Source organism: Trachypithecus francoisi, unplaced genomic scaffold (genome assembly GCF_009764315.1).
Source record: "Trachypithecus francoisi isolate TF-2019V2 unplaced genomic scaffold, Tfra_2.0 Lachesis_group4, whole genome shotgun sequence".
Classification (NCBI taxonomy): Eukaryota; Metazoa; Chordata; class Mammalia; order Primates; family Cercopithecidae; genus Trachypithecus; species Trachypithecus francoisi.
The window spans coordinates 563,718-581,813 of NW_022681469.1; the positions used below are offsets into that span (position 1 = coordinate 563,718).

An 18,096-nucleotide genomic window follows, 5' to 3' on the forward strand; every position below is an offset into this window, starting at 1 on the left:
ACCCACGCAAAAAGTGTTTGACATTTTATGTTTATATTAAAAATAGATGCATATCTTGCTTATAGCGTTATGTTTGTTTCATATTAATATTTGAAATGACTTACTCATTGAGCAAAATTGAGGCCCCAAACAGATGCACTGTTTCTAGTCCTGGATGTCATAGAGGCCTAGGGCACTGAGAGATTTTTCATGACTGGGAAGCAAGTTGTGACATTTATTTGTGTGAAATAAAATTAAACCTTTTAATGTTTTAAACATCAGATTTATAAGGTAAAGAAAACTACATTGCATCAAAAGTCTGCTTCAGAAGTTGCAGAAGTTACTTTATTTACATCTTCTTTTGAACATGGACATTTCTGTTTAGTTAAGATTTTTATATATATGACCAAAAACAACCACAACCATTGATTGATTGATTGATGGGGAGTATTCCTTCCAAGGTCAGAGCAGTATTGGATCTGATAACAGCCTGAAGACCTGGAGCGGTAAAATACTAGAATCTGATGGGCCGTATTTTACGATTTTTACCTACAATCTATTTGCTTGCTTTACTATCATTTTATTCAGATTATACATCTTGCAGGTCTATAGTGATGAAGAGACTAGTTCATTTCACTCACATTATGTAATGCAGAATTTTTTCTTTGTTAGTTTTGTAGGAAATTGTGAGATTGATTTGGAGATCAAACGATATTTTTGTAGAGCTGGTGTGAAAAGTATCCAGGTAAGTTTTTTGTTTTTTGTTTTAATTTTACAGTTTTCTACTCTAAGCTGTATTCAGAAAGAAAATTAGGAAGTTGTTCTAGCTTGGAATTTTTTTGATGTTCAGTTTTTAACTGTATGTCATAGTTGAGAGAAATAAGAAGTCAAGTGCTCAAAAGTTACTAAGATGCGCAAGCAAACTCCTTAAGTGGCCCAGGAGAATTGTTTTCTATTACATATTTTGGTTTCCTGTTTGAGTTTAGATTCATGGTACCATGCGGGTGATTCTGGAACCGCTCATTGGAGATATGCCCTTAGTTGGAGCTTTGTCTATCTTCTTCCTTAGGAAACCAGTAAGTCATTATTTATTTCATTTTTATTTTCCCATTCGGTGACAAAAATACATACCCGTGGAAGAATGTACAAAGTGGAGAAACAAAATTTTATCAACTCGCTGTTGTCCCTTTCTGTTGCATGAATCTTGTGGGAGTTTTTTGTATTTCTTTGTGCCTTAACTGAGAGCTTATCTCTTGATAAACAGCTCTCTTTCCTGATTATAAAAATGTTACATGGCCGGGCGCGGTGGCTCAAGCCTGTAATCCCAGCACTTTGGGAGGCCGAGACGGGTGGATCGCGAGGTCAGGAGATCGAGACCAACCTAGCTAACACGGCGAAACCCCGTCTCTACTAAAAAATACAAAAAAAAAACTAGCCGGGCGAGTTGGCGGGCGCCTGTAGTCCCAGCTACTTGGGAGGCTGAGGCAGGAGAATGGCGTAAACCCGGGAGGCGGAGCTTGCAGTGAGCTGAGATCTGGCCACTGCACCTCAGCCTGGGCGACAGAGCGAGACTCCGTCTCAAAAAAAAAAAAAAAAAAAGTTACAAAAATGTGAAAACATGGACTTCTTCAGAAGTGTAGGTCTTAGCTCACATTTTATTCACCACCTCACTGAATATGATTTATAGATATTTGCTCATTTAATCCTCATAACTCTATAGCTAAATATTAATGTTGTTTTCGTTTACTGTTCAGAAACTGAGATTTTGAAAGTCTTATTTTTCAAAGTCACACAAGTAATAAGAGCCTGTATACAGATCCAGTTTAGTCTGATACAGTGCTCATGTTCCTGAACACTTTGTTGAGAAGACTAACCTGTAAACCTTCCTTTTCTCCCCTCCAGAGATAAGGGCTCCTGTCTTTTGCATGCACCTCCTTCCTCATTTGGGGTGTGTTTAATGAACTGTACATACAGTTTCATATACAAGTTGAATATTATTGGAGATGTTTAGGACCAGATATGTTTCAGGTTTTGTAATATTTGTGTTAGACTCCAGTGAGTATTTCCTTTGAGCATGATGCTAGTACTCAAAAAGTTTCTGATATTGAAGCATTTTGGATTTTTAGATTAGGGATGCTGAACGTATACTGTGTTTTTTTTTTTTTTAAAGTTAATACTATTTTAATGCTATTTATTATTTGTTAATAAATACTATTTGTTATTTCCCGCAAAACCAAGACAACAGAACTGTTACTCCTGCCAAACAGACTCCTTCCTCCTTCCCTGGGCTCCTGCAGCCTCTGGCCAGCGTCTCCCTTTGCTGCCCTCCGTGTTCGTTGTGGTCTGGGTCATCTTCTCCAGGTGCACACTGCCCATATGGTTGTCTGTACCAACCCACAGCTCACTGCTACCTCCCTGTGCCTTTTCCTTTGCCACGGAAGGGCTTTCTGTGCCCCTTTTGTTTCACTTACTTTCAGCAGTTTCTGCACAGTTCTTGTTAGCTCTTTGAAAGCAAGGATCATAACTGTCTCCTTAGAGTTTGGTAAATGAATGATGCAAGATGTGCCGCTGATGAGTCCTGCATGTAGTACCTTCAACATGATATGTAATTTAAAGTTGGAATATTAATTCATATAATTTGATTCAAATAACTTACTAAAAATTGTTATTTGGCTTTTAAATTATGGGTTTATCTACACCTGTCATAAACTAGTTTATTACAGGTTGTACTTTTTCTGTATAAAAACAAAAGAATTAAGTGTCATCACTTTCTGTTATGAATAAAATAATCGTTCTGATTTTCTTATTACTGAAATAAATGGGCTTATTTTGAATCAATTTTAGGTACATGAAACATGGGAACATCCAAAAACTCCTAGGTCATCTCTGTCAGATTTTACTGTTAAATTTTACTATTCAGGATGTTAAGAGATTCATAAGATTTAAAATTCATGGTTTTTTTTGTTTTTTTTTTTTTTTACATACCACATACCAGTTATTAAAAGTCCAGTATGTTTAAGAAACCAACTTCATTAGTGACTAAAAACACCTCAGTAATCTTAACAAACTGCTAAGTATTTTTAACTTACCCATCTTTAGCCAGGGACATTTTTAACAATTTAAAGAAAGACCTTTTTAAAAAAGTGCATTTCAGAATGTAACAAAATCCAAATCTTTAAATCTTCTTCAAAATTTAATACTGCTCTTGCTTAGTTTGGATCTTCCATAGATGACTTTACTTTTAAAATAACGTATTAACTTCCAAATGAAATTTAGTGCTCAGAAAAGAAGGATGGGGCTGAAAAGTGCAGAATCACTCATTTCCTTATATGGTGAGTAAAGTCATCAAACGTGTGCTTCAGTGAAAAGGAAATTTTTCAGTTTCTTTTACTGGAAAATATGAGAACAGGGTTTTCTGCTGGCTGCCAAGAAATTCCTCCTCATCCTGGTGAAAGATATTTCTAGAAGGGTTTTTGTTTTGTGGTTTTTTTAAATTTCTTTTTACTATTTGGATGATTTAGAAACCCTTACGAAACCTTTATACATTTTTCTACTTGTTGACTTGTTTAGTTTTTATAATGTAGAACTTGTTGAAGGAAAAAAACCTAAACATTGCTGAAGTGACGAAGTTGGAGCGTAGGCGAAGAAGGCAGCACAGTGCCATGGTTAAGTGACAGACATGTGTTGGACAACCTGGTTTTCCACTCTTAGTTCTTCCTCTTACTGTAGCCTTTGAACAGCTTATTTCTCTAAGCCTCAGTTTTCGCATCTGTAACATGGGGATGGCAGTAATACCTACTTCACACAATTAAATCTGAAAATTAAATGTCAATGAATGTAAGCTGCTTAGTACAATACCTAACACATAGTAATCTTCAGATTTTAAGAAATTAAATATTTCTCCTACATGTAGGTTTAGTCCTGACACTGGAGGCGATTTTTTGTTTGTTTGTTTGTTTGTTTGTTTGTTTTGGAGACGGAGTTTCACTCTTGTCACGGAGCCTGGAGTGCAATGATGCAAGCTCAGCTCACTGTAACCTCCGCCTCCCAGATTCAAGTGATTCTCCTGCCTCAGCCTCCTGAGTAGCTGAGATTACAGACGCCCACCACCACACCCGGCTAATTTTTTTGTATTTTTAGTAGAGACAGGGTTTCACCATGTTGGCCAGGGTGGTCTTGAACTCATGACCTCCGGTGATCCACCCACGTCGGCCTTCCAGAGTGCGGGATTACAGGCGTGAGCCACCGCACCCGGCCACTAGAGGTGATTTATCAGTAAGGAGCAAAGCTTGGATAAATGTTCTGATAAGAACTGGAACAATTGGTGTTTGCCATCGGCTGTGCACAGGGAATCACCCTCACTTGGTAGTTGCTGGGCAGCATACAGTTTTAGGGGTGTTTCAGAGCCCTTAGTCTTGTTGAGATTTATCCCTCGAGTAGAGGGGATCCAGGAGGTCTTTCCCAAAACTTCCCTTAGAAATGGTCCTAGGCTTACCCCAAACACGTTCATCCACCCACATTCGGGGTCTTCAAGCCAATGCGGAGGTGCGGGCTGCTGGCATCTTTTGAACCATAGATTCCGTTTCTTCCTCTGTAAAATGGAAACAGTGTCTTCTGTTATGAGAAGAAATTGAATCCTATTAGCCAAGGACTCCAGAAATTGATGTGCTTTAAGCAAATGGGGATTAAAAAGGAGAGGTATTTATTTAAAAAATAAAAATAGTATATATTGGTGTCTCATGACATGTGTACAGGGGACTGCAGTTGAGTCTCAGGAACAGAATGGAACCAGGAATTTGAAAGCCTTCGTGACTGTCTCCACCTCTGCTCGCTCTCCTCTTTCTCTGAGACTAGCTTCATCTGGTAATGCAGTCCACGTGTGGAGTAGCATGCCTGCCAGCACTTCAGAGAAAGCATTGAGTCTTCCTGCATCCTCGGCTTCTCCCCTCCTCTTCCCTCCCCATTCCAGCTGGGTCAAATACCGACCCCCTGGACCAGCGGTGGGTGGAAAGGTTGCAGTGTTTGAACAGGGCTCCCTGAAGCCCATTCTTACAGCCTTGCAGATGAGGCTGCAGTGAGTTCCAGAGTCGGGGCCACAGGCACATCCACAGACTCAGACCACACATTAGTAACTGGGAGTTTTTGCAGTATTTATCCTGCTGTTTTCTCTGACTTTCTGGGATTTGACTTTCTGGGTTTGATGTTTGTATTATTTTGGACAGTCTTGCCCACCCCCAGTAGAGGGGATACAGAGGAGCTTCCTGTTGTCCTGGTCCATCCTGGGTGTTGGGGCCAGAGCTCTCCCAGGGACCCTGCCCCTTCCTCCCTGTGCCTTGTGTCTTTGGTGGGTCTTTTGCAGGACAGAGTCTGCACCTGCCCCAGCAATACAGGGTCTCTACTGGCCTGGGACATTGTCCTACCGTGTCCTTAAGGGACCTCTCCCCAGCTGCAGTGGGTCCTCCAGGTGCTTCTGTCCCCCATGGCTTCTGTCCCTTAAGGTGGAAGGTGGGGTGGGGCTTGCTTTGTGCCCTTCTACGGTGGCAGCTGCCTCCTCCCGGGCTCCTCCCCATGGGAAGTGTCCTCCCTGAGGCTGTCTTTGCCCACCAGGCATGCAGGTGCCACCACGTGATGTGCACACCTCTTTGGTTCTCTGGCTCAGCCACACTTGGCCTGTGGCCTTTCATTAGGATCTGGCTGGAGTCATCTCACTTGTTTTGGGGGGAATTCGTCCTCCTCCAAGTTCAGCTCACTCCTGCCTCTCCTCCCTCGGAGCTGCCTGGAGGGAGGGATTTCAGGCTGGCTGGTGGCTCAGGATGTCAGTTCTCCCGTGTGGTCAAGAATGAAGCTCTCAGAAGTCCTGGGACTTACAAACATAAGAAAAACATTTTTGAACTTTACCGACAGCCCAGATCCGCTAAATAAAAAACTGGAGAAAGGTGGGAGCCCTGAGTTTGTATTTCCAACAGACTTTCCAGGTGATTCTTGTTCTGAACTGTGGAGTTCGATGCAGCCAGGATGCCAGGCATACAGCACGTGGTCAGGTGCCCAGCGGCTGCCCTGAAACTGTAAACATTACCACACCCATCACAACGGACTACAGAACGTGGAGAGAAGAGGGGCACCTGTGCTGTTCATGAAATACGTTGATACATCTGTGTCGTTCCAATTGAAACCTGACATTGCTTTCCGATCATGGACCACAGTACACGTTCTGCTTCTCATAGAAGAGTCACAACAGCTCAGAGGTGACTTCCTGTCCTTTGGAAATGCGTGTTCCACTGGCTTTTCAGTTTCCTGAAATAGCTCAGTCCTCCAGAGGCAGAGGCTCCCAGCATCCTGAGGCACGTGTTGGTGGGGAAGGAGGGGCAGGCTATTTTAGTTGCTTTTCCAAAGGCGCCTTCTAAAGCCAGGCCTTTCTTGGGCCCTGCTGGTGGCTTCTCCATGGTGCCCTCGTGTGGGCCTCAGACTGGGCTTCAGAGCCTCCCTGTCTCACACGCCCATTTTGTCCTTCCCACATGCTTGTTCTCTCTCACACTTGTTCTCACACTCACACTTGTTCTTTGACGCTTGTCCGCACTCATTCTCTTTTTTTTTTTTGAGACAGAGTCTCGCTCTGTCACCCAGGCTGGAGTGCAGTGGCTGGATCTCAGCTCACTGCAAGCTCCGCCCCCCGGGTTTACGCCATTCTCCGGCCTCAGCCTCCCGAGTAGCTGGGACTACAGGCGCCCGCCACCTCGCCCGGCTAGTTTTTCATATTTTTGTTAGTAGAGACGGGGTTTCACCGTGTTAGCCAGGATGGTCTCGATCTCCTGACCTTGTGATCCGCCCGTCTCGGCCTCCCAAAGTGCTGGGATTACAGGCTTGAGCCACCGCGCCCGGCCGGCACTCATTCTCACACAGGTGTTCTCACACGTTTTCATTCTCACACATTTGTTGTCTTGGACACACACATTTTCACACCCATGCTTGAGCTTCTCACACATGCTTGAGCTTCCATACTCGTTCTCACACTTCCTGTTCTCATGCACATTTTCACACCCATTCTCACACTGTTCTCACGCACACTTGTTCTTTCATATTTTTTTGTATGTTTCGTATGTTTTTCTTTATTCTCACATACCCACTTATTTCACATGTTCTCATTTGTCACATACCCTTGTTCTTTCACTCATTCCCGCTTTGTTCTCACACTCCTACTTTCACGCTAGTTCCCACACTCATGCTCACATTTTCTCATGCTTGCTGTTTCACTGACACTTGTTCTCATTTCACTCCTCCTCACACTTTATTCTCACACACACGCTTGTTCTTTCACACTCGTTCTCACACACATTCTCATACTTTCAGCACTCAGATTTCACACCCACACTTGTTCTCAGTCATTCTTTCACACTCCTCACACCTCATACTTTGCTCTCACACTTACACTTGTTCACTCACACTTGTTCTCACTTGTTTTTTCATACCTCTCACACTTCGTTCTCACACTCAGTTCACTCTCACACCTCTTTCTCAGTCACACTTGTTCTCTCACTTGTTCTTTCACATTCACACCTCTCACATCATTCTCACACTCGTTAGTTCTCTCACACTTCGTTCTCAGTCACACTTGTTCACTCTCACACTTGTTCTTTCCCATGCACACCTCTCACACCTTGTTCTGTCACACTTGTTCTGTCACACTTGTTCTTTCATGCTCACACCTCTCACACTTCGTTCTCACACTCAGTTCACTCTCCTTGTTCTCAGTCACACTTGTTCACTTTCACACTTGTTCTTTCACACACCTCACATTTGTTCTCACTTGTTCTTTCACGCTCCTGACACCTCTCACACTTTGTTCTCACACTCGTTCACTCACACTTCTCGTTCTTTCACACACCTTTCACACCTCGTTCTGTCACACTTGTTCTCTCACACTTGTTCTCACTTCTTTCACACTCATACCTCTCACTCTGTTCTCACACTGGTTAGTTCACTCTCACACTTCATTCTCAGTCACGCTTGTTCACTCTCACACTTGTTCTTTCACACACCTCACACTTTGTTCTCACATTCAGTTCACTCACAGTTGTTCTCACTTGTTCTTTCACACTCACACCTCTCACACCTCGTTCTCAGTCACACTTGTTCTCTCACACTTGGTCTCACTTGTTTCACGCTCACACCTCTCACTTTGTTCTCACACTCGTTCACTCACACTTCGTCCTCAGTCACACTTGTTCACTCTCACGCGTGTTCTTTCACGCTCCTCACACCTCTCACACTTTGTTCTCACACTCGTCTCACACTTGTTCTCATACTTGCTCTCACATGTTTTGTCTCACACTCGTTCTCACACTTGCTTTTATGTTCTCACACACTCATTCTCACTTATTCTCACACTTATTTTCCCTCACGCTCATTCTCACATTAGTTCTCTGTCCCTGTTTCTCACACAGATTCACAGTTAAGCCTCTTACACTCTTTTCCTCTCACACACATTCTCGTACACACGTGTTCTCCTTCTGTCTTCCCACTCTCTCCCTCCGTCATTCCAGCCTCTGGCTCTTGCTCCTTCACCGTTCCCCATGCCCAGGGACAGGCCTTTCAGTGCCTTCAGCATGGGGACCCCTTTGCCTGGCACCTTTCTTGCATTCAAATCTCTCTTCGTTTCAAAAGCCAGCAGAGTCCTTTCCTTCCACAATTCCTGCTCCTGCCTCCCTGACGATTAGTTTCTCTGAACTTCAGCAGCACTTAAATGTATCTGTCTTTTCAACAAGGCCTACGTTGGCATGCCCCCCGTTGCCTGACAAGCTTATACTAAAACTGCCTTGTTCTGTGTTTTTAATACTCCGTCGTTGATAGTTAATATTCTTTTTGAGGTTTTGTTTTAGACAAAATAAGTTGTTTTTCTGAAATGATTCTAAGACAAGTGGTCAGAAATGGTCTGTTTGTTTGGTTTATGTTTGGTCAGTTGTGCTTTGATTATAGATGGTTCCTCATCTGAGATTAAAGTGGGACAGAACTTCAAAAGTAAAAGGGTAAATGTTCACTGTGATGCTTACGTGGCACATGTGCTAGTCCTTGAGAGTGGCGAGAACGATCTTAATTGCTCAAAGGGATTTCCGGGGAAGGAAGCCCTCAGGTAGTGACTGCGGTCGCAGGCGATGGGCTTGGAGCCAGGCTCATGGCTTCTGTGCGTCGTCTGATGTAGTCTCCACAGGATGGGATTGTTCCCGTGTTACTGGTGGGGAAAATAAAGGCCAGAGTATATTTAAAATGGAAACTTTTTAGGGATGCCTCTGGTATTGAAATTTATTATCTAAAATCTCCCAAATTGTAGTTTAAAGTTTAGAAACTTTATTCTTGAATGGTCTCTTTCATAGGTAGTCATTCTCAGTGACAGATTTGGACATGGATATTTAGGGTGTCACAATAATGGGGTCTGGGGCCCCTATTGCCATTTAGGGGCAGAAACCAAGATGGATGCGGACCATTTAAATGTCTTGTGCCTGTCGGTCTTGTGCAGCAGAGGACTGCCCCTCCCCACCCCAGGGCCAAGAACCCCCCGTTCATAAGCTCTGCATAGCCTCTGTAAGCAAATACCCGAGTCAAGGTCGCTAGGTTTAGAAGCAAATATGAGCTGAGGCTGTCTGCTGCTCATTCCACGGAGAGAGACTTTGAAGCCAGTGAGAAGGCAGTGAGCACGATGAGACACATCAGAGACAGGAGCAGGTTGGTCAGTTTAGAGCAGAAGGGGCCGCAGCGCCATCTGCACAGCCGTCCTTAAAAATCAATGTTTCTCCCATGTGGATCCAGTGAAAAGATGAGGATTTCATTCTGTCCTTGGCTTATCTAGTTGTGAAAGGCAAAAAGTTGCAGATAAGATTTCTTCCTCTAGGTCTTAGTTTTCTTCACTGTGAAACTAAAATAAATGATTTTCTCAGTTCTAGGACTAACTCTAAATTTGAAGACCCACTTTTTAACCTAGTTCTATATGTAATTTTCAAAATGTATGTCTGTTCGGCTTCTTTTTTTCCTGAGATGCAGTCTCGCTGTGCTACCCAGGCTGGAGTGTAGTGACTGTTCCCAGAAAGAATCGTAGAGTGGAGCGCACCACTGCAGCCTCACTCTCCTGGGCGCAGGCAGTCCTTGTGCCACCATACCTGGCTCTCTTGCTTTGTTTTTGAGTCCTTTGTGCTCTTTGCTATAAATAGAAACTTCTTCCTATATTTGATGCCTTTGATCTTTTGTTTTGATAGGCAAGAAGCCATCTTTCAGGTTTCTAGATAGCCTTAAGGAAGTTTTATCTAGATAGTTTGCCTACAAGAAGAGCGTTAATACTACCCATTTATGGAGGTTTTAGTTGCCAACTTTGGGCAGTTTTTATCATTTACAATCTAGCAAAACGTTTATGTCGGTCCCCTCCCAGGCCTTTAAAGTCTTCATGTTAACAGGAGGCTAGCGGTTTTGTCAGCTGTAAACTTACATCTCTGTTCCTTCAAACAGAAACATACTTTTTAATCTAAACAAGTAGATACTTTTCTTGGGAGCATGCTTTAAAAAAAAAAAAAAAGGTGGAGGCCAGCCAGTCACACGGTGTGATGTCATTTTTCATAGCACATTTATACCCGACATAAAAAAGTAGGTTTCTTGCATCAGCTGCGAACATGTTTCGGATCTGTGGTTCTGAATCTTGGTGAGGAAGAGCATTGCATCCCGCAAAAGCCTGATGAGTCAGTTAGCTGGAGAGACAGTGCCATCATTCTGGGTTGCAGTTCTGGTGAAGTGAGTAGGATGTTAACACTGCTGATGGAAATGGTTTTCAGATTGCCACATGGAATAATAGTATGGAATGTGACATTTCAGGAATAGGAGGAGATTCTTTCATTATTTTCCTCCATCCACTTTGTACATTTTTTTAATAGCCTGCAACTAGTTACATTTATCTTTTTTTTTTTTTTTTTACATTTTTATCCATAATACAATTAACTTGACTAAAGCCAGTGTCTGTTTCATGTAAATATATTAACAGGTCCAAAATCACCAACTAAAATTAGCTTTATACTGACTTTTTCTAAAGTCAGTCTTTGTCTCACCCAAATATTTTAACAAGTCCAAAAATACGACATAGCTACTTGGAACATATTAAAATCTCATTATAACATAAATTTCAAGTATTCTACATTACAGACTTCTCCTTGAAAGATAATGACGTTGAAAAATGCTCTTAAGAGAGTTGTTAATTCTGTTTCCCAAAACTTCCTGGATAAAACAATTGTACCTTAATGCTATTAAGACTATGCTAGGTGGTTTTTTCTTTAAGTAACAAGACTGACGTATACAATGTGAACACGACATTTAAGATGAAAGTGTTCAGGGCACACCTCGCTTTATTGTCCTTTGCTTTATTGCACTTGATAGATACTGTGTTTTTGCTAGTTGAAGGTTTACGGCAGCCCTGTGATAAATAAGCCTGTCCGTGCCATGTGTTCACTTCATGCCTCTGTGTCATGTTTTGGCAATTCTCGCAGTATTTCTCACTTTTGCATTATTATTATATCTGTGATTGTAATCTGTGGTCAGTGATCTTTGTCGTGTCTAGTGTAATTATTTTGGGGCATCACAAACCATGTCCGTGTAAGAGGGCGGATTAGTCCATTCTCACACTGCTATAAAGATACTACCTGAGATGGGCAATTTATAAAGAAAGGAGGGTCAGTTGACTGGAGGTTCTGCATGGCTGGGGAGGCCTCAGGAGACTTAGGGGAAGTGAGGCACATCTGACATGGTGGCAGGAGAGAGTGAGTGTGCCCTAGAAACAGCCACTTGTAGAACTATCAGAACTCGTGAGTACTCCCTCACTATCATGAGAATTGTATGGGAGAAACTGTGCCCATGCCAATCACCTCCTACCAAGTACCTCCCTCGGCACGTGGAGATTACAGTTCGACCTGAGATTTGGGTAGGGACACAGAGCCAAACCATATCAAACGGCCAAGTTAATTAATTGGTAAATGTTGTATCTTCTGACTGCTCCACTGACCAACTGTTCTCCTATCTCTCCCTCTCCTGGATCTCCCTATTCCCTGAGACACAACAATATTGAAGTTAGACCAGTTAACAACCCTGCGGTGGCCTTTATATATTCAAGTGAAAGACAGTTGCACACCTCTCACTTTCAGTCAGAAGCTGGGTGGATCACCTGAGGTCAGGAGTTCAAGACCAGCCTGGTCAACATGGGAAAAGCCGTCTCTACTTTAAAAAAAAAAAAAAAAAAAAAAAGCTGGGCATGGTAGTGTATGCCTGTAGTCCCAGCTACTTGGGAGGCTGAAGCAGGATAATCACTTGAACCTGGGAGGCAGAGGTTGTAGTGAGCCAAGATGGCACCAATGCACTCCAGCCTGGGCGACAGAGCAAGACTCTGTCTCAAAAAAAAAAAAAAAAGCGAAGCTAAAAATGATTAAGCTTAGTGAACAGACCATGTTGAAAGCCAGCACAGGCTGAAAGCTAAGCCTCTTGTGCCAAACAGCCGAATTGTAAATGCAAAGGAAATGTTCTTGAAGAAAGATAAAAGTGCTGCTCCAGTGAACACACCAATGATAGAGAAATAGCCTTCTTGCTGATAGGGAGAAAGTTTTAGTGCCTGGAGAGATGATCAGCCCAGATATTATATTTCCTTAACCCAGAGCCTAATCCACAGCGAAGTCCTAACTATCTTCACTTTGATGAAGACTGCCAGAGGTGAGGAAGTTGCAGAAGAAAAGTTTGAAGAGGTTGGTGAGGTTCAAGGAAAGAAGCCATCTCCGTAACATAAAAGTGCAAGGTAAAGTAGCAAGTTATGTAGAAGATCTAGCTAAAATCATTGATGAAGGTGGCTCCACGAAACAACAGATTTTCAATGTATATTAAACATCCTTCTGCTGGAAGAAGATGCCATCTGGAACTTTTCCAGCTAGAGAGGAGAGGTCAGTGCCTGACTTCAAGGATTCAAAGGACAAGCTAACTGTCTTGTCACAGCTAATGCAGGTGGTGACTTTAAGTTGAAGTAAGCACTCATTTTCCATTCTGAAAAGCCTAGGGCCCTTAAGAATCATGCTGAATCTATACTGCCTGTGCTCTATACCTGGAAAAACAAAGCCTGGATGACAGCACACCTTTTTACACGCTGGTTTACCAAGTATTTTAAGCCCACTGTTGACACCTGCTGCTCAGAAAAAAAAGAGTCCCTCAAAACATAACTGCCCATCAGCAGTGCACCTGATCACCCAGGAGCTCTGATGCGGCTGCACAAGGAGTTGAAGGCTGTTTTCTTGCCTGCTGACACCTCATCCATTCTCCAGCTCAGAGATCAAGGAGAGATTTCAACTTTCAAGTCTTATTGTTTAAGAAATACATTTTGTAAGACGATAGCTGACACAGACAGTGATTCCTCTGATGGATCTGGGCAAAGTAAGTCGAAAACCTCCTGGAAAGGATTCACCATCCTAGATGCCATTGAAAACACCAGTGATTTGTGAGAAGAGACAAAATATGAACATTAACAGGAGTTTGGAAGAAGTTGATTCCAACTCTCATGGATGACTTTGAGGGGTTCAGGACTTCAGTGGAAGAAGGAAGTGCAGGTGGAATGGAAATAGCGAGAGAACTGTAGTTAGAAGTGGAGCCTGAAGAGGGGACTGACTTGCTGCAGTCTCAGGATCAAAGTTTAAGGATGAGAAATTGCTTCTTATGACTAACAAAGAAAGTGGTTTTCTGAGATGGAATCTACTCCTGGTGAAGATGCTGCAAACATTGTTGAAATGACAATAAGCGATTTAGAATATTACATAAATTTAGCTGATAAAGGAGTAGCAGGGTCCGAGAGGATGACTCCGATTTTGAAAGATGTTCTACTGTGGGTAAAATGCTGTCAAACAGCATGGCATGCTACAGAGAAATCTTGTGTGAAAGGAAGAGTCAAGTCAGTGCAGCAAACTTCACTTTTGTCTTATTTTAAGACGTTGTCACAATCACCCTAACCTTCAGCAACCACCACCCTGGTCAGTCAGCAACCGTCAGCACTGAGGCAGAACCCTCTACCAGACAGATTGTGACACGCTGAAGGCTTAGGTGATCGTAAGCATTTTTTAGCAATAAAGTGTTTTAAAATAAAGGTATGTACATTTTTTAAAAGATATAATGCTATTGTGCACTTAATAGACTATAGTTTAAACATAACTTTTGTATGCCTTGGGAAACGAAAAAATATGTGTGACTCATGTTGCGATATTCCCTTTACTGCACTGCTCTAGAACCCAGCCCGCGATATCGCTGAGGCATGGCTGTGTAGGAAAAATTCTTTATTTCTTTATTAAATAGCATCTTTGAATTGTATTCTCTTTACTATTCTTTTAACCACAATGGCCTCATCTGATTTTATTTAGACGCTTACCTGCCACTCTCCTTGACACAGCCGCCCTTTCCTGAAGTTCACGTGGCTCCTGTGTCTCTTGGCTCTGCGGATGGAGCAGTCACCATTGGGGGTCCTCTGATGGTGTGCTGTGCAAGGTGCTTGCATTTGAACCTGAGTTGAGTGCAGGATTCTGTGCTGCATCTTTAATATGTTCTTATTTCCTGAAGTAGATTTGTGATTAGGAATAACAACCTTCAGAACTAAATGACAGAAGTCTGTTACGATGCCCTCTTAAATCTTAGTTTCCTTGTAACAGGTATTTTTGTATGACCAGAATATTTTGTTGTGGCAGGGAGTACCTGTTCCTTTTTAAGTTCTGTGAGAGAAAAGAGAAAGGAAAATGAGCTCTTCAGTCAGTGTTTATAAATACATTCATATGATTTAGATGTAGAGGTTTAGCCAGGTGGTTCAGTGGGTGGACTAGGGAAAACCATTTATTTTAAGGGGGAAGTAAAGCATAGGTTGATACTGATGTTTGCAATCCAGTTTGAAGATTAGTTGCCTATTTTTTCCTTCCTAATTTTTATATTTATATCTCATTTCTGTTACACTGAGAAATCTTAGCCTTTCAGGATCTTAAAAATTTTTGGTTTTTTTTTTAGTTTTGTTCTATCTATAAGAATCTTGGGCCGGGCGCGGTGGCTCAAGCCTGTAATCCCAGCACTTTGGGAGGCCGAGACGGGCGGATCACGAGGTCAGGAGATCGAGACCATCCTGGCTAACACGGTGAAACCCCGTCTCTACTAAAAAATACAAAAAACTAGCCGGGCGAGGTGGCGGGCGCCTGTAGTCCCAGCTACTCGGGAGGCTGAGGCAGGAGAATGGCGTAAACCCGGGAGGCGGAGCTTGCAGTGAGCTGAGATCTGGCCACTGCACTCCAGCCTGGGCGACAGAGCGAGACTCCGTCTGAAAAAAAAAAAAAAAAGAGTCTTGACTCTTCCACTTTATGTTTGCTTGCAAGCAAAAAGGGATTCAAGCAGTTTTGTTACTCAGCTATGTGTGACTAGATCATGCAATTTTACTTAGAATTTCTTCTACAAATATGGAGCACAAGTAATTTTATTATGTGCTGTTTTGTTAGGAAAAGCAGTATTTCTAATCAATAGTTTTTACCAACCAACATCTACTGAATGGAATGTTAGTTAACTGTATGGGAATTATTCTGAGATAAACACAGATGTCGAATGAATGGATAGAGCATGGTCTGCTAGTTGGAAAATGCAAAGTAAAACAATGATAAAGTCTGTTATTTCACTGCCAAATAGGCTGGGTTTTAGTATTGTTTTTGGTGAGGTATGTGAAAAGGACATTTTCGTACACTTTGGGTGGGAATGTAAATGAGTACAGTATTTTTGGAGGGCAGGTAGGTGCTATCTATTGACATTAAAAATGAATATAAACCTTTGACCCCAAAATCTCACTTTTTGAATGCTAGTCTATATATGTATACAAGAACATGTATGTAAAAAGGCATTCCCTGAATCATTATTTGTAATTACAATAAAGAGAAACTGTCAAAATTCTAAGTGTCCATCCACAGGAGAGTGGGTAAATAAATTATTTTACTATTTTACTAACAAAAACTGTGACATTATCGAAAAACAACAAGAGGCAGGTCTCCACGTACTACCAGAGAAAGGTGTCCTTGATATATTACAAAGGGTGAAGGGTGTGAGTCTGTGTTGTGTGCTAACACATTTTGTTTGTAAAGAAACAAGTCTGTGTGCACCTGATTTGATAATTGGAAATTGTTTGGAACTTAATATTTTGCCCTTGTTTTAAAACAGCTTTTAGAAATTAACTGGACAGGATTGACGAATCTTCTGGATATCCCTGGATTGAAGTAAGTCTCATGTCTGGTCCCCGAGGCTTAGCATTCGAGGGTGTGTTGTGCATTTTCGACATCTTGACAATAGTGTGAGAATGGTTAAGACCTGTGTCTGCCAGGTGAATGGGTGCCTTCTCCACAGGCCGTCGTGAGAAACAAGCAGAGGCACAGGGGCTTCGTTCTGCCCACAGGGAGCTGCTGGGAAGTGATGGGCGAGGGCAGGAGGGCTCTGGAGTGCCAGCTGAGCACTCAGTCTTCATTTGCTTTTGTTCACCACAAGGTGTCTTCCTGGCCTTGGCATTTTAGAAAAGTAGAGGCCTTTTAATATTTTGTAAACCAGTTTGCCAATTTTTTTTTTTTTTATCTTCTCAGAAACAATAAAGGAAACTTTAAAAGGAAATGCTTTCCAGGGTCTCTCCAGCCTATGGCTACCCCACCCTTTCCGCATTTTTATTTTTTTTAAACCTTTATTCTATTCCTTTTTGAAAGTGGCTGGGGACAGTGTGAACTTCGCCAGTACTCTTCAGTGTGAGAGGTGAGGAACTTGAAGTTCCATATCATTTCACTGGGAGTCCTTTCATTATTACACAGCGATCTAGTGTCTAAAACAGGAGAAAAATGTTCCGTAACAAGCATTTGAGGCCCTGGAGAGTGCATCCCTGCTCAGAGACAAGGAGTCATTCTAGTTACCGTGGTCCCGTTACCTGAAACAGTGCATGGGGCTGTGGATGGCAGACCTGTTGGTCACCTCCAAATAGGAAGTTTCGAAATTATAGCCTCTAAATGCTTTTGCTGGCTGTACTGTTTTTTTTTTTTTTTTTTGAAAGTTAAAACACATCACCTTTGGGTTAAAGTTATATCTTTCTAGTGGATATTTTCTAGTGTGATTTGTTTTTCCTAAAATAGTTTAGAAAATTATGAAACTTGGTTTCAGACTGTTTTTTATTCCCGTGTATTTGTTTATGCCTCTGAAATGGCCTTTCTAAAGAGTTTTGTTTCATTATTAGGGAAAAATTAGGACTTTAATTATCTGAAGCACAGTCATAATAAGTCCTTTTTAGGTGCTGTAGTTTACTGGATACAGAAAAATGCTGTGATCTTTAAAAGATCTGTGGAAAGAAAGCACAACTTTAAAAGATTGGTTAAAGAGTTCATTAAGATTCTGGGTGCAAGCAACAAACCTGACTCAAGTGGTCTTAAGTAGGTAAATAAGTAAGTTTCGTTTCTTTCCTTTTTTTTTTTTTTTTTTTTTTTTGGAGATGGAGTCTCTGTTGCCCAGCCTGGAGTGCAGTGGTGCTATCTCAGCTCACTGCACCCTCCGCCTCCTGGGTTCAAGCAATTCTCCCTACCTCAGCCTCCCAAGTAGCTGGGATTACAGGCGCACAGTACCACATCCGGCTAATTTTTGTATTTTTTTTAGTAGAAATGGGGTTTCGCCATGTTGGTGAGGCTGGTCTTGAACTCCTGACCTCAGGTGATCCGTCTGCCTCGGCCTCTCAAAGTGCTGGGATTACAGGCATGAGTCACCACGCCTGGCCAGTAAATAATATTTTCAAAAAGCAGTTTATTCACTCTTCCAACAATGGGTGCCCACTGCCTGCTCTGAGCTGGTCATGTGTGGGACACGCCTGTGCTTGTTTCCTGCTCAGCAGCTGGAATGCTGACGTGTCCTCTGAGGGGTTTCAGATGGAGCTACTGTTGGGCACTGTAAGGGCTCTCTCTCCACTTCCTGACCCATGTAGAGTGGGCGTGTCCCTTGTGGGCTGGTTTTCAGGCAGGCTCTTGCTGTGCCTGCAGCTATAAGCCTTTAGTCTGCGGATTTAGTTGCCTTTCCCCCTAGGTCCCGGCCTGA

General features: G+C 42.4%; 1 protein-coding gene across 4 annotated transcripts in view; it reads left to right on the forward strand.

Annotated features, from left to right (window-relative positions):
• ESYT2 (extended synaptotagmin 2) overlaps window positions 1-18,096 on the forward strand; it is a 103,062-nt gene that overhangs the window by 43,121 nt on the left and 41,845 nt on the right. For all 4 annotated transcript variants that reach the window (XM_033193544.1, XM_033193545.1, XM_033193547.1 and 1 more), the window contains exons 5-7: window positions 652-724; window positions 966-1,055; window positions 16,204-16,259. In XM_033193544.1, coding sequence (XP_033049435.1) covers window positions 652-724; window positions 966-1,055; window positions 16,204-16,259 — 219 coding nt within the window. The remainder of the gene's footprint in view (window positions 1-651; window positions 725-965; window positions 1,056-16,203; window positions 16,260-18,096) is intronic.